The sequence below is a fragment of the Etheostoma cragini genome, chromosome 23, assembly GCF_013103735.1.
Source record: "Etheostoma cragini isolate CJK2018 chromosome 23, CSU_Ecrag_1.0, whole genome shotgun sequence".
In the NCBI taxonomy this organism is placed as follows: domain Eukaryota; kingdom Metazoa; phylum Chordata; class Actinopteri; order Perciformes; family Percidae; genus Etheostoma; species Etheostoma cragini.
Genome location: NC_048429.1, coordinates 6,474,224 through 6,488,785, shown reverse-complemented (window position 1 = coordinate 6,488,785; position 14,562 = coordinate 6,474,224). Strand labels below are relative to the sequence as shown.

The 14,562-nt window shown below is 38.8% G+C and overlaps 1 protein-coding gene across 2 annotated transcripts; it reads right to left on the bottom strand.

The window, feature by feature from the left end:
* Nucleotides 1–4,178: 4,178 nt before the first annotated feature.
* Nucleotides 4,179–7,404, bottom strand: LOC117938454. 2 transcript variants are annotated; one of them, XM_034863077.1, is made up of 3 exons: nt 7,089–7,404; nt 5,480–6,132; nt 4,179–4,574 (listed from the first exon to the last, which is right to left on the bottom strand). In XM_034863077.1, the coding sequence occupies exons 1-3, from the start codon at nt 7,112–7,114 to the stop codon at nt 4,213–4,215; spliced, it is 1,041 nt and encodes a 346-aa protein (XP_034718968.1). In that variant the 5' UTR covers nt 7,115–7,404; the 3' UTR covers nt 4,179–4,212. The 2 variants fall into 2 exon arrangements, with proteins under 2 accessions (XP_034718968.1, XP_034718969.1); XM_034863078.1 differs by having other exon boundaries at nt 5,480–6,123; nt 7,089–7,219.
* Nucleotides 7,405–14,562: the final 7,158 nt, after the last annotated feature.

The window sequence follows — 14,562 nt, the reverse complement described above, 5'->3', positions numbered from 1 at the left end:
ATTTGAGCTGCTGGTAGGATTGGCAACAATATTGTGTTTTCAGTCAGGCCACTGTGGATGACGCAAGAAAAAGCACATCTAGATGGTAGATGCATATTTCTACCAAGAGCAACCAGTTGTTTATATCAAAATAATGGTTAAAACAGCATCATAAAGAGTTAAGTGAATGTGAAAATTACAGTAGTTAAACAGTGAAATATCCGCAGATTACACAATATAGTCACAAGAAAAAACTGACATGGATTATGTCCATGTGCATTTACTTCAACACTGCAGCTGCAACATGAAGTAGAGCTACTCGTCTTTACTTTTAAGAATCCCCGTTTTAAATAATAAAAAGCAGAAACACCTATTAGGGGCCCAGCTAATGTTAATTCAAGAGTTAGCATTTTACATTTAGGCAAAAGACAGTTTAACACTACAGCAAGCCGTCTCTGTGAGGCTGACCCTTAGCAATAGTAGTGCTTTGAGCATAATGTTAACTCAATGTCAACAAAAATCCTCAATATTCAGAAGCTGGAAACATGAATTTGTCTTACAAGAAAAATGACTCGATATTTCCCTCAGAATTGTGTTGGAGAAGAAGTATTAATTGACATGAAATTGGAAATATTCAAGTGGAATTCAAACTCAAATACTTAAATTTGTAATTAAGTACAGTACTTGAGTGCATGCACTTTGTTACATTCCAACACCGCCTGGAGACTTTCATGTCACAGGACAAAAGCATGAAGCAGCCACTTTTTTGGAAGAATGACGAAGAGGAACATTCCAGCATGTTTACATTTATTTAGACAGAACTCTAAAAAAAAAAAAAAAAAACTCCAGAAACCACCATAGTTTACTAAATGTGTGTGTGCCGTTACTGTTATCCTATCTTTAACTTCTTGTTGCTGCTGCTGCTGCTTTGTCTCCAACATCAGTGATAAAAAAAAAACACAAGTAGGGAACTTCATAGGACCCTAGTTCCAGCAAAGGCAATTCATTTCAGGATTTGTGCTCATTTCCAAGCATCTGACTCAGGCAGCTGTGTTCTATCACATGGCATTTAGAACCCAGCACTTCCTCCATTGAGGGACTAACTAGTATCAGCCATGACCTAGAACCTTTGGATAACAAACTGCAGAGCACTCTCACAGAGCGCCTCAGCCAGATCAAGTCTGCGGTCTCCAGCTTGGAGGGAAGGGTGTACTCCCTCGCCCTGGCAATGGACTGTCCCATCCAGGCCAGACCCAGAGGGAAGACCAGGGACAATGTGTTCCCCGGCAGTCACCTTCACCTGACTGACAAGGTTCAGCACTATCCTAGAGAAGTTTCTTCTCCACAAGGACAAACTCAAAATCTGAGAAATCCACACTTCTATCACAGGTATGCTAAACCTTGCCATGACGCAAACGTACAGGCGCATTTGCACAAATAGCTCAGTGTAAACAAAGCAATTTGTATTTTCCCATTTCTTTTTATACATAGTTCTACAATAATTCTTTTCATCTAGTTGCTAAAAGCAAGTACATTTTGAGGAGCATTTATTTGTATGATAAAGCTTTATAAAAGTTTGAAAAAATGTGAACTGTAGTTTTACTTGGTGTGATCTGTAGACTTGTGTTTATTCAAATTGTTGAAAAAAGAACAAGAGTTAAAAAAAAACAAAAAAAAACAATAGTAGCAGATGTACATGTGTTATAATAAGACAAATGTGTGTTGGTATGGGTATTCTATTAAGTGCAAGGTATTAAGGGGGCTGCAGAGGGGGCTGCATATCAAGGGGGGCTACATATTAAGGGGGGCTGGATGTTAAAGGCTGCAGAACATCTCAGGGTAAAGGTGTGGGGAGAAATCAAGCCAGCGGAGACAAGGTCTGGGCAGATGATTTAAATCTGTTTTTTAAATATAAGGTATTGTAAAGTAAAGTGAGGTGGACATAGTACAAAAAATGTTGTAATGTAAGTAAGTAAGTGACGTGAAATTAAATTGAATATGTAATTAAATAGAGCAAAAGTAAGTAACCATAATATAGAGGATATTGAGGTGTAACCATAGTATAAATAATATTTAAAAAGTAAGTACTCATAGTGGAAAAATATAAATACAAATCTGAAGAGGGGGGGGCCCTGATCGAGTCCCCCCCCTCTGCCACCTAAAGAATTATGAAAAACTATTTGATAAATTTCCAGTCATTGCATTTGAAGTGCACTTTCTACAATGTTATATTATTATAATAATGTATTGAGCAGAAACATTAGGATGTGAGACTTTAACTGAAATGCAATTTATGTCAAACTTTGTAATTATTGCATTAAAACAAATCTAATCTTTTTAAAGTCTTGTCAAGCAACCACGCACAATTACAACACATAAAAATAGCACATTTACATTAATTATTTTAATAAAATCTAGATTTATTCATTTATTCTGAGAGAGAGAGAGAGAGAGAGAGAGAGAGAGCAGTAGCTAAATCTGCCAATGATATTAGCAATGTGCCAAGGTCTGAATGAATACATATTTCTCCTTTCCTTAGGAGCTGGGAGATTTAGAAGAAACATCTAAGCTTGTTATATATAATTTATAGCCTAAGTTGATCAGCTCACATAAAAAATAAGGAAAAGCCAGGCCACATTAGCAATTAAAGCATTCACATCTGTCCAGTGAAGTAAGTGAACTAAATACATTTAGGTTACTCAAGGAGGCATGTAGGTTACTTATGTCCAATGTTGTTGAGGTACTCCCATTCATATGCTACTTTATACATTTACTTGTGCACATTGTAGGCCAAGAGTGTACTCTTTAGTCGCCTAGGCTAATTTAACTTACTAGGTTATTTGCAGATTTAGATAATACATAGATACAACTAAGTTATGGTGTCATACCCTACCCCAGTAATTAAAATTTGCCCCACTTTTACCAGCTGAATCCTATGTGTTTCTTAAATGAGCCATTCTGCATGAATAGCCTAACCTATAAACTTCACTTTTGGTAGACTACTTTAGTATATTTTACATACTTTGTATGTAGTTGTAATGAAATACTTTGAGACATAAAATATCTTGTTGCATTGCAGTATTTCTATTTTTTTCGGGTAATACTTTGTTAGCCACCAGTCTTGTTATAACGTCATTAGCCAAACAAATGCTAACAGAAACATCCGCTGCTCAATCCAGCAAACAAGCCCTTTTAGCTTACTCGCGCTAGCAAGCATCACGCCATACACTTCTGTCTACAACACCACCAGTTACACTAGTGATGTTCCGCTTAAAGCAGAGAACTTGACACTGTTTGACGGTTTCATTTTGGGCCAAGAAGCAGCCATTCAAACCATTCAAGTGCAATCCCAACATTTGTCCAGCAGATGCTGCCATTATCCATTGCGTCAAATGAAAGCGTAGACAACAACACAAACAAAACTATGACAATACGTCATGACAAAAAGCCTCGTTTGTACCACAGACTGTAACGGTCTATGGTTTGTACTTACCTAACTTCACCCCAGTCACTCACCTTTCTTCCTAACCACTGAAACTGGCTGCATGTCGGCCATGTTTGTCACCACCTGTTTGAAATCCACCTTTTTTTTACCCAGTTCAGTTAAAGACGACAGACCTTTCTGCTGCCATTTTATCCTATAGGTGTCCTCCATTTTGCCTCACAAACAAACAAAATCCCACCATGTAAATCTGATTGATGCAGTTTACAGACATTACGATGAACTAAATATAGCAAATATTAAAAACATAGGTTAGGAATAATTCAATTCACCATGAGCTTGAAAAGCTTTATTTCACATAATGTGCAAAAACCTCAGGTGTCAAGGTGCATCAACAGTTCATGTGCTAAACAAGCATCACACAGGGAAGGCTCCACAGTAACTGCTTAAATAAGCGCTTATCCCTTTCAAATGTAACACTGGTTCAAATCAAGACAACAAAGTCATACATGCTTAAAGCTATAGTGCACTGAGAAAGAACGAGCTGATAATCTTGATTAGTTTTGTAGCAACTCATTTGGCAATGGCTTGAGTGTAACGAACGTTCATTAATATCAAAACGTTATGCACTAAAGCTTTAAAAAGAAGAGACCAAATGTCTTTGTTATATTACACTATTAATTGTGCTACAGCGGCCGGATACAATAATCAAAGTGTCTTGTTTTTGAACTCATAAAGTGTCTTGCAGTTTAAATTCATTCAAACTAAGCCTCTAGCCCCCCCCCAACAGTTTACATTTTTGCTTTGGCGGAGGAAATGGGAAGCGAGTTCAAGAATTTCTCCAGCGTAAAGAGGTAGTCCTCTGGGTGGCATCGCATGTGGGCTGCATGTTTCGACTCCTTCCACTTCCTGCTCTCCACAGTCACGCCCCTCTTCCTCCAGAGGTCAATCAAAGTTTCCATATCAGCCAGGTCGCACAGGGCGTCGTTTTCACTGAAGAAGAAGAGGGCCGGTGCAGTAATTGGGCTGTTGCGGAAAACCTGGATGCTGTCATTGTAGAAGTCTGCGGTGTGGGTTTTAAAGAGCCAAAAATAAAACATGGCAACGTTTTTGATCAAGTTCGAAAAACGTGGCATCAGAGTCCTGCCAAGCCCTGCATACCAACAAGAGACAGTGAAAAATCAAAAGGAAAATTATTTCATAATTAAGAATACATTTACATATACACAACACATCACTATCTTAGTACCATAGCTTCAAAACTGTATGAGTGCCGGTGAAAATGTGGCTCACTCTCTACCACCCACAAAGTTAATATTAATGGATTCTGCCACTCCTTCTAGTATTGTTTGACTTACTTCTATTGGGGATACGGAACTACAGTTCCCATATTGTTTTATAGAGTATAATGTTGACATGGATTCAGTGACTTATGTTGTGGGCACCAACTTGTTTATTGCCTATATTTGTTTACATTTTGGGTAAATTAGCATCATTAAAAGTCTGACAAATTAGCTATTAACAGTTCTTGTTTGCAATGTACCCATGGAAAAGTACTCGTAAAAGACAACTATCACTGGGTTTCTTTAAAACTGTAGAAAACTAAAAATCGTGATGATTCTTAGGCAAGTTCTGGATTTATAAGGGGTGTCTAGCTTCCATGATTTCTAAGCAGATTTATGTTCATGTTCATGTTCATTAAGTAACACCTTAAAGATATTACAATAACCATTTTAAAAACCTTTACCATGTTAAGTCAGGACGTTTAAAAAAACACTTTCTAAAAAGACCTGCATCTAGTCAATCAATGTAAAAATTAATTTGCAAATATTTTGATAATTGATTAATCATTTACGATATTTTCATGAAAAACAGAAACAGAACAATGTAAACCATTTGCAAGCACTCTCCTTGGGCAGGTTAGAAACAAGCTGTCACAAATAATTCCTGGACTCCTGACAAACTGGAGCAGCAGGTCAGCTGTCTAATTAATTATTTAAAGATCTGACACACATGTCCAAACACAAAAGTAACCTGAGGGGAATCACACTCACTCACCTATCGCCATGTGATGCAGAGTGCCAACCACCAAGCTGTCATAGATGTGCCCTATCACCCTCTGAGCCAGCCATGCATGTTTTTTCTGTCCCTGAGCAATGTGGGTTAGTGTCTGGGTGAAAGTGTAGCCACCGATGGAGGAGGTGTGGACCAGCACCGCCCTCCCTGAGAACTGAGGCTCCTCCAGAACCTTCAAAACCTTCAACCCGTGGTCCAGCCCCCATCGAGGCCACAGGAAGTGCATTACATTGCTCTGAACCAGGAGGACATCCATGCCACGGTCCAAGTAAAGGTCCCTGTACTTGCCCACCGCCCGTGGCTCGGCACCAAGCCAGGAAAAGAAAAGAAGAAGAGGGTGGGAAGTGGCTTCAGAATCTGATTGGTTTTGGGAGGAGACAGGTGTGTGTGAAGGTGAATCAGAGAGCAACGGACAGGAGGCAGGATCTGCAGAGGAGTTGCTTAGGGGCAGAGCTGAGGGTGATATGGGGCAAAGAGCAGGGGAGGTTTGAGACATTGCTTTGGCAGGACATAGTGTCTGTTCCCCTGCCTCTAAGAACGGAGTGTAATAATAAGTTATGCCGTAGCTGATCCTTTTGGTAATGAACCTTCTTCCATTCACTTGTTCAGACATGGTGGCGTCATTTCTGAAGAGACTGCAACAAATAAACAAAATTAGTCATTCCCACACTCTGGCAGCAAAGACTGAAATGGTTTAGGCTAAATGTTATTTTTTGAGGAATTTACTATATATCCTCCTGGGACCCAAAACTATATAATATAAGTTTTTTGGATGAAAAGAAAGACAGACTTAAAAATGTATGTTATATTATGTCCTTTTGTAAACTTTTTGTAAATTGTTTATATGTTCTAAGTCCAGACAGATGATGGTAATATCAAAAAATGAAATTACAAACCATGTACTGTGTAGTGCTAGTAATTAGTTATTATACTCAAAGATGTCAATGTTTTAACATAGAATTGTAGTATTATTACCAGTAGTAGCATTATATCCACATCTTTATATTAGATATTTACCATTATTACCAGTATTTTCAAAACATCTCAGATATGGTGAAAAACATATATTTTTAAAGAAAATATATAATGAAATAACATTAAATATTTGATATTGACTATAGTAAATATTTCATAAAATAAATTGTACATGGATTATCTTAGCATCACTAGCCTTGTGTCATGCATGATCTGTGTGGCACCTGCTCCAAATTCAGTTTGAACTAATATTTTAATAATTAACACTTGAAATGACAAAGATTGAGCGAAAGTGGTATTCATATTACGTTACATCCATAATGTATCAGTGGGTTACCATCTGGAATAGAAGAAAAGGGGTTTTGGATTAACGCAGCAAACCAAGATGGGCTGTTCATACAGCGATTTATAACGCTTCACCGTCATCCATGTAACAGGGAACGTTAGAGTTAAGTGTCACGCGCATTTTTTTGGGGGATCAGCACATCGCAGTTTCTCTGCATAGTTCTCAGGCGCACGTAGCACAACATCAGCCAGTTACTGTTTGTATTTAAATGCTAGTTCCGCAAGACATGTCACACACAATATGTACCACAGCAATTTATCATTCTGTTACCCGATGGCGAGCAGCAGATTTCCCATTCTAGGAGGCTAGAAGGTGCGGGGGCGCCCTGGTCCTCCTGGTTCACCGTAAAACGACTTCGGAAGCTCGGTCAGATCTGCCAAGGTACCCCGTCATGAATGTTTTAAGAGACAGAAAGTGACCAGGGCACAAATTTTGTACTCCAAGGATGGCGAAGGCTTGACCCGTGCTACTGCCTCTGATTGGTCAGTAGCCTAGTCGTTGCCTTCGTTGTTTGGATTGGTTAGGTTTGGGCACGAGGAGTGTGATTGGTTGGCGGGTAAGAATGCCAGGTTAAGCCAATCAGAACAAAGTAGAAAGTATAACGCTCTTTCTATCCCATGAACTGTATACAGTCTCTTCTATCCTAGTAAATACATCCATGACCGGTGCCGGCTCGCGATATTTTTTTCCTACTATCCCCTTCAATAGCTTTAACCCACACTACTGTTGGCCAGGCATCCATACTTACATGTGTACAGGTGCTATAACCCGTGTCCACTCGGCTATCCTAACCATGACCTCTCGAGGTTAACCCTAAAAGTAGGAAAAAACAAAAACAAAATCAGTCATCGTAGCAACTTTTCATTTGCGAGTGTGGATCGGGACAAACAAACACACACACACACACACACACATACACACACACACACACACACACACACACACACACACACACACAAACATATATCTATATACATTCATAAATAATTCAAGTTAATTGCACTCTTAATTTATGTCTTACTTTCAAATGGATCTACTAATTATAAACTTTGATTCATGTGTGCTGGTATCCATAGAAACATCACAAACATTTGAATTCTGTATCATGTCTGCTGTAACCAAAATATCTCAAACAGCGAGTTTATCCAACATTTCTAGTGAAAGCAAGCATTGTAAAGGGTTACTGTATATTATATCTATTATAAATCCCATGTGTCCTCTTTTCCAAAACATAACTACAAAGAGTTATTGCTGGCGGATGTTGCAGTTTAAACAGAGCTTATCTCTGGATCTGTTAGGCTATTGATAGTTCAAAGGACCTCATGGTCAGAACAAGCTGGTTGGACCACAAGGCAATGAGGTCACATTGACCCGTAAATCTAAATAGGGAAACATTACAAGGTCATGAAGTAGGCCTATGTTTGTTCTGACCTACTAATCAAATAACTGCAAGACATGTTAATGCCACGAGATGGAGCTAGCGGCTAACACAGAAAGAATAGAATTTGACTACTTCAGTATGTGGAGCACTTTGATGAATGTGTAAAATTAAACTTGTATTGATTCAGTTGTAAAAATGGTAGATATGTCATTATTATGAATTACTGTTAATTTGATGTCCTGTAAAGTGACTTGGGCTTCATGGTGTTCATAATTCTAAGTTTAAATCCACGCCTTGAGAAATGTTTATAATTAGCCATGTCATTTGATCCTGAGATGCTGACCGCAAAATCGGATGTTTGCAGTTGTTCTAGATTTTTTTAACCAGGAAAAAAACAGAAAACATCCTGATGTGTCACGTTGTGTACGTCTAGGTTTAGATGGCTCAGTCTGAACAAGGGACATCTTCCACCCAAAACATGCATACTGGCACAGAAACACAAGATACATCATCAACCTTTTTCAAGAGTGTATTTTATTCCTGGTGTATCCTTTAACTCTTCTAAGCTCTAGTTTTCCTCTTTGAAATCAAGTAGATTTAAGATTTAAAAAATCATGTTATTGCACTCTTAACAGCATCTGCTGCCAACAGCTTTACCCATATATGAAACATAAATACTGGAAAATATAAGCATCTGCTGCTAACAGCATCACACACTAATTTAATTGCTTGTTTTAACTCTTTATTTGAGCTACAGTGTAACACTGAGGGACATACTCAAACCTACATTTCTTTATGGCTGCACCATCCCATCAAATAGAAAAAGAATTCTCATGCATAATTTTATAAACATCCCTGTAATTCAGCCTGATGCATTTGATTTTATTACGAACTTTGAGATATCCATTCAAATTTAAAATAAAATGAGGTTTAGAATGAAGCCTAGCTGCACAGCACAAGTTTACAGATTTATGTTATTTTCATTAAGCTTAGAAGTGTGCTACATTTGTCACTGTGGCAAAAAAAAGCACACACACAAAAAGAAAACTTTTCTGACATCGCCGTCAGTTCATCTCATTGCGGCTTGCTGTAAATGCGTTGTCATGACAGTGTTTTGTGTGTAGGTGACTTTAAAATGGCTGTCACAGTTGTGATCAGGTTTTCTATTCTTTCACATTGAGGCAGCAGAGGCAGTTTTGGTTCATCACATTCACTCACTTTCTCTCTTTCTTCTCTTTTCCTGGATCTATTTTCCGCAGCCATTTGCACCTTCCCCCACCAAAACACACACACACACACACACACAGACACACACATTGCTTTATATTTTCCAGTACTCCTGTTTCCTGTTTGACCTTCAGTAATAGTGCATTACGTTTGTAGTTTAATATAAGACTTTATTGTAGGGTTTGTTTCTTTTAACATTACATTAACATCCCAGTTTCAACTGGTGTTATGGTATACTGGTTTTGTGTTGCACATGTAAATATAATATCCCTGTTTCAGAATCCTGTTTAAACATCTAACTGGCTGTATTGTGTTAAACTAGGACACTCAACCAGGTTTCTGATATTGTCTCCTACCTGTGCGAGTGCCTCCTCAAACAGTAGCGGTTTGTCAGTTAAACAAAATATTCAATGATGAGCAATCCAATGAGGATATTTTGCTTAATTGCTCTACTATGTTTACACAAAGTCATTTAATCAACTGTAAATATAAAGATCTTTATTAGTCCAGCCTTCATTTCAAAGGTTTGGCTACCAATTTTATGTTGTGTGCAAACTTGTGTGTGCAACAGAAAAAGCCTGAGCTTTGCTTTGCCTGGCTCAGCATGATCACTTTCAGGCTCAGTCAGGCAGAAAATGTTTAAGTCCCACAAAAACACAACCCTCAGCCTGGACTTCATGCGACTGTGTTACCCTCAGCTCTAGCGACCCCTCTCTACCCTCTATCCCTTATCCCCATCTTACGCCAACGTCTTAAACAACCCCCCTATCCCCGCTGATTCTCTATACATTCCCCTCATCAAAACTCTCTCTCTCGCCCAGGAAAATAAAGCCTCCATCACTCTCTTCTGCCACCCCCCCGGAAAGCTCCAAGGCCCTTTCACCCGTCTTCCCCTCTCAGCACCTCAGACCACCCCCATGTTGCTGGTGCACAAATGCCCTGCCTTTCCTTTTTACATTGTTTCACCATGGCCCCTATTGTCTGAGCAAAGAGAGAAAGTTGGGAGAGAGGAAAAAGAGGGGAGGAGGGGAGAATGTGCCCTCTCTGTTGTCTGGGTAGGAGGGTGTGGAAATTCCGTTGCAGCTTCCTGCTTTTTTCCCAGTCTTTCCCTTTTAATCCACTCACTCATCTATGTCAGGTTTTCTCCTGGCATCATGTGCCTTCCTAACTCTTCACACACAGGATGCAATTACACCAAGCATGTCTGAGGCATTAAAACACACATTTTACTTTTATCTTAAATTTTTAGAAGAAGGTGACAACAATGCTAATTGAGGCTAAATGGCCACAGCAAAACCATCTAAAATACAGGTATTGGTATGCTTTTTTTTTAACTCAAACTACAGCATACACATGCTTGGAAGGTGAACAAATTGCAAAGAGCAAAACAGTCAGGAGTGGTGCTTTTATCCAGCAGGTTTTTAAATGTTCTTCAATGGTATTAACATCTGACGTTTATGGTAAAGAGCACAACTCTGTCCTGTTCAGCTGAAGTCTAAATAGTGGAATCAAATGGGTTTATGGCTCATCCTGAGCATGAAAACTGTAAACAGTGAAGCTAAATAGTTGTCTGCCTGACTTTAGGTTACAATAACTGACTTGCAAATACCTGTACATTGTAAAACCTTATAATGTATTCATTTAGAGCCATATGTGTCTGGCCACTCTGTAAATCTATACCTAATATCCACTCTGGGTCTAGCTTAAATTTGGTCTCCACCATCTCCTTTAGCTCTCTAGTTGCTAATTTTGTTTGCTGTCTGATGCGGTGCAGGTATTTTACAGTGGTATAGAGCTTGTTTCCTACAAACACATGGTTACTTAATTCATCAATTGATATAAAATATGATAACAGCTGCTTTATAAATTTTCCTCAAAAGCTGCCAAAGGAAGCAGCGTTAAGTCTCACATAGCACTGGGCATGTTCATCCACCATTTCTTTATCTTTGTCGGCTCTTCCATCAATCTCTACCTTCTATCTTTCTCCATCCATCTTTCACCCTTCTCCATGTGAGGGTTGTGATTTGCATTCATGACATGCTTAGAAGCTGTTGTAGTTTATGTGTGACACCTGTCGTCTGAGGGAGAAGCTTTTCTTTATTCCATCAGTCTTCCTTGTTGGTATGGAAACCATGTTAAATCCCCAGTAGGGGCACTGAGCTGATGTATTAAACATACAGTCATTGATTACAGATGGCAAGCCCACATCTTACTGAACCCACATGCATCAATGTCCCCTTTGAAAGCTCTAGCTGTCATTTTGTATTTTAAACAATCTGCTATATTGTTAATTTGGGTGCAGTATGGGCACGGAGAGTACTTGTTTCTGATGACAGGTATCAAGTAAAATTCTATAACAGGGCATGCAAATCTTGCAAGATATATTAGACAGCAGGTATCAGTACTTCTGCTTCACAACACAGCTTTAAATTTTAAATTCATTGTGTAGCCTTTAGGCTCTCATCAGTTTAATTGTCCTAAATGCATCTTTAAATTGAGGTCTCACAATTGCTTCATAAAAGGCATGCACTTTGGAATTATGAGTAGTCTATGGTGATGGCAAATTGATGATGGCACAATATTTATCCCAAAGGATTTGCCCTTCAAGGTCATCTCTGATCCTCATCTAACAGCCGTATCAAATCTGCAGGGAAAGCTGTTTGAGAACACATTTATGAAAACACATGAAAACGTACTCTCAGACACACACACACACACACACACACACACACACACACACACAAACACTTAAACACTTTGTTGAGCTTAAAGCAACGTACAAGCAGGAGTGAGGCTTAAAACACACAGGGACGTTGTGTTTTACCAAGTGTGTATATTAGATTTCTCCCCTAGTCAGATTGTCTGCATGGATTTTTTTCAAAGGTCACATTTACATTGTTACTGCTGCCGTCCCATACATATATTACTAAGACCTAGATTAATGAAACGCCTCAGTCTGGTTTTACTTCAGTGAATTATCAGTATATAAAATGTACAACATCATTAACAACTATTTCAAGATGTTATGGCTCTTAGACATGCTTTCTTTAATGAAAGTTTAAAAAAAACTTTTTAGCTAAAGTTTTGGGGAGATTTGCCGTCTTGACCTTGCTGTCACTATAAAAAGCCAGCAGAGGGTCTTAAGGCAGTGTCTGTATAGATGGCAGAGCCAATAAACTATTGATAGAGTCCATTGTTTTTTTTGTTTTTTAAGACAAAGAAACTTTCTTTGACCTCACAATCTGCCATTGTCTGACACTTTCCGTGTGCTGGAGCTAGTGGTCTGTCTCTCACACACACATTCACACACACACACACACACACACACACACACACACACACACACACACACACACACACACACACACAATTCTTAGTATACTCCGGGGGACGACAATCTGTTTTACAGCTGTGTCCTCAGACCTATGCACGACAAGTCCCTTTAACACAGAGAAGTCCATGCCATTAGTCACACTGATAACACAGGAATATGTGTAACAGTGCATGGTACGGTCCACAGAGGTTATCTTCTATTAGAAGTGGAAGTTTTCTCACTATTACAGTGGGATACTGGAGCTTCTTCTAAATACCATCACAGCAGGGGAAAAGCAGTTGCAATTGATAAACTACTGTCAATCAGAGCTGCAACTAACACTTATTTCCTTGATTATTTTCTCTACTAATTGATCAAATGTCACAGAACGATGAGAAATTCTCATCGCAATTCCAAAAGTTACATCTTCAGGAGTCTTGTCCGACCAATGGTCCAAAACCCAAAGATATTCAATTGCAATGGTGTGAAAAAAAGATAAAAGTAGCACATGTGTGGTGGTTGTGGTCGGCTGGTTGTCAAATTCAGTTTTGTTTCGTCAGTCTTCTAGTTCTTGATTGTGTAATTTTGTTTCTCTGTTGGCCCTGTGTTTTCTGTTTTTCTGTGTTTCCCCCTCTCCTCCCACCTACTGCTGCCAGCTGACTATGAGGGTCATAATTGAAATTGTAATGTATCAATGTTATAAAAACGTTTATGAGTGGAGTAAAAAGCAACTCAACAGCAACGGAAGAGTCCGGTCCACAGGAGGGTGCATGATAAGAAGTTGTCTGCCTTCAGTCATTTCTTCTATTTGTATTACTGCAAAAGGAAAATTTTGAAATATAAAGAACAAAAACAAGAGAACACTTTAAAGGTTGTAAATAATTAAAGACTGAGGTGGCACTAGGCTACAGATCCCTAATTAGAGCACACATACATAGAGCTTGTCCTCAGGCACAGTTTAAAGATCAGCTTATCCTGTCCTAAGTTCATAACTTCATAAGAAATACTTCAATCTGTCCTGAGATCAGAATGGAAGTTAATTTCAATTTCATTTCTCTCACTGCTGTTAAGCAAAACCTGATGGCTAGAAAGAAACGCTTGTCTACAGTTATTACAGAAATGATTGGATTTCTTCTAGTGCATGAAACCGGGCTTTAAACAAACCAGAAAGATCTACTGTCTCTAAGAAATGTGTGCTCCTACCACAAAACATTATGTTCTTTATAATGATTTATCAAAAGCCTAAAAGACTGTCTTTGTCCCTCCTTTATATAGCATATGTCATAGCTTTTGAAGAATACATTATGTATTTCATGTTGTGAGGATGTATGTGTCCAGTCTGAATCCAAGTGTTCCATTTAAATGCAATTAATACATTGACTTAAAAATAGAGGAAGCAGCAGCTGTGTGGCAAGGAACCTAGTCTTTTTATTTCACTGGGGTAAAAGTAAAGGTGTTAATAATAGTAAGGAGAGTCAAGGTGAAATGTGTTATTAAGGCGTTGTTGCCTGCGCCGGCGGGACTGAGCGGAGCTGGTGAGGGGACCTCATCACAGACAGCACTGCTCAGGAAAGTATGTTTCCTTGGGCTGATAGTTCTCTGATTGTTTCTATATTTAGGAATTTCCTGGGGATCATAGAAGCAAAGATCTGGGCAATGTTGAGCCAAAGTTGGTGCACAACAATGACTCCTTCAATTGATATGACATCTTAGATGTCAACGGAGTTAAGTCAGGGACTCTGTTACACTGTGTCAAAGGTAAGTCTCTGCAACCTTGTGTTAACTTTGTAGTAGGTTGAACATGACGTGAGTCGTTCAGTGCT

Coding starts and splice junctions, on each gene's coding strand:
- LOC117938454 (XM_034863077.1), bottom strand. CDS start 7,114: ATGGGAAATCTGCTGCTCGCCATCGG. Junction 6,133..7,088: donor AATCTGCTGCTCGCCATCGG/GTAACAGAATGA, acceptor TATTTGTTGCAG/TCTCTTCAGAAATGACGCCA. Junction 4,575..5,479: donor TCTGCATCACATGGCGATAG/GTGAGTGAGTGT, acceptor GTTGGTATGCAG/GGCTTGGCAGGACTCTGATG.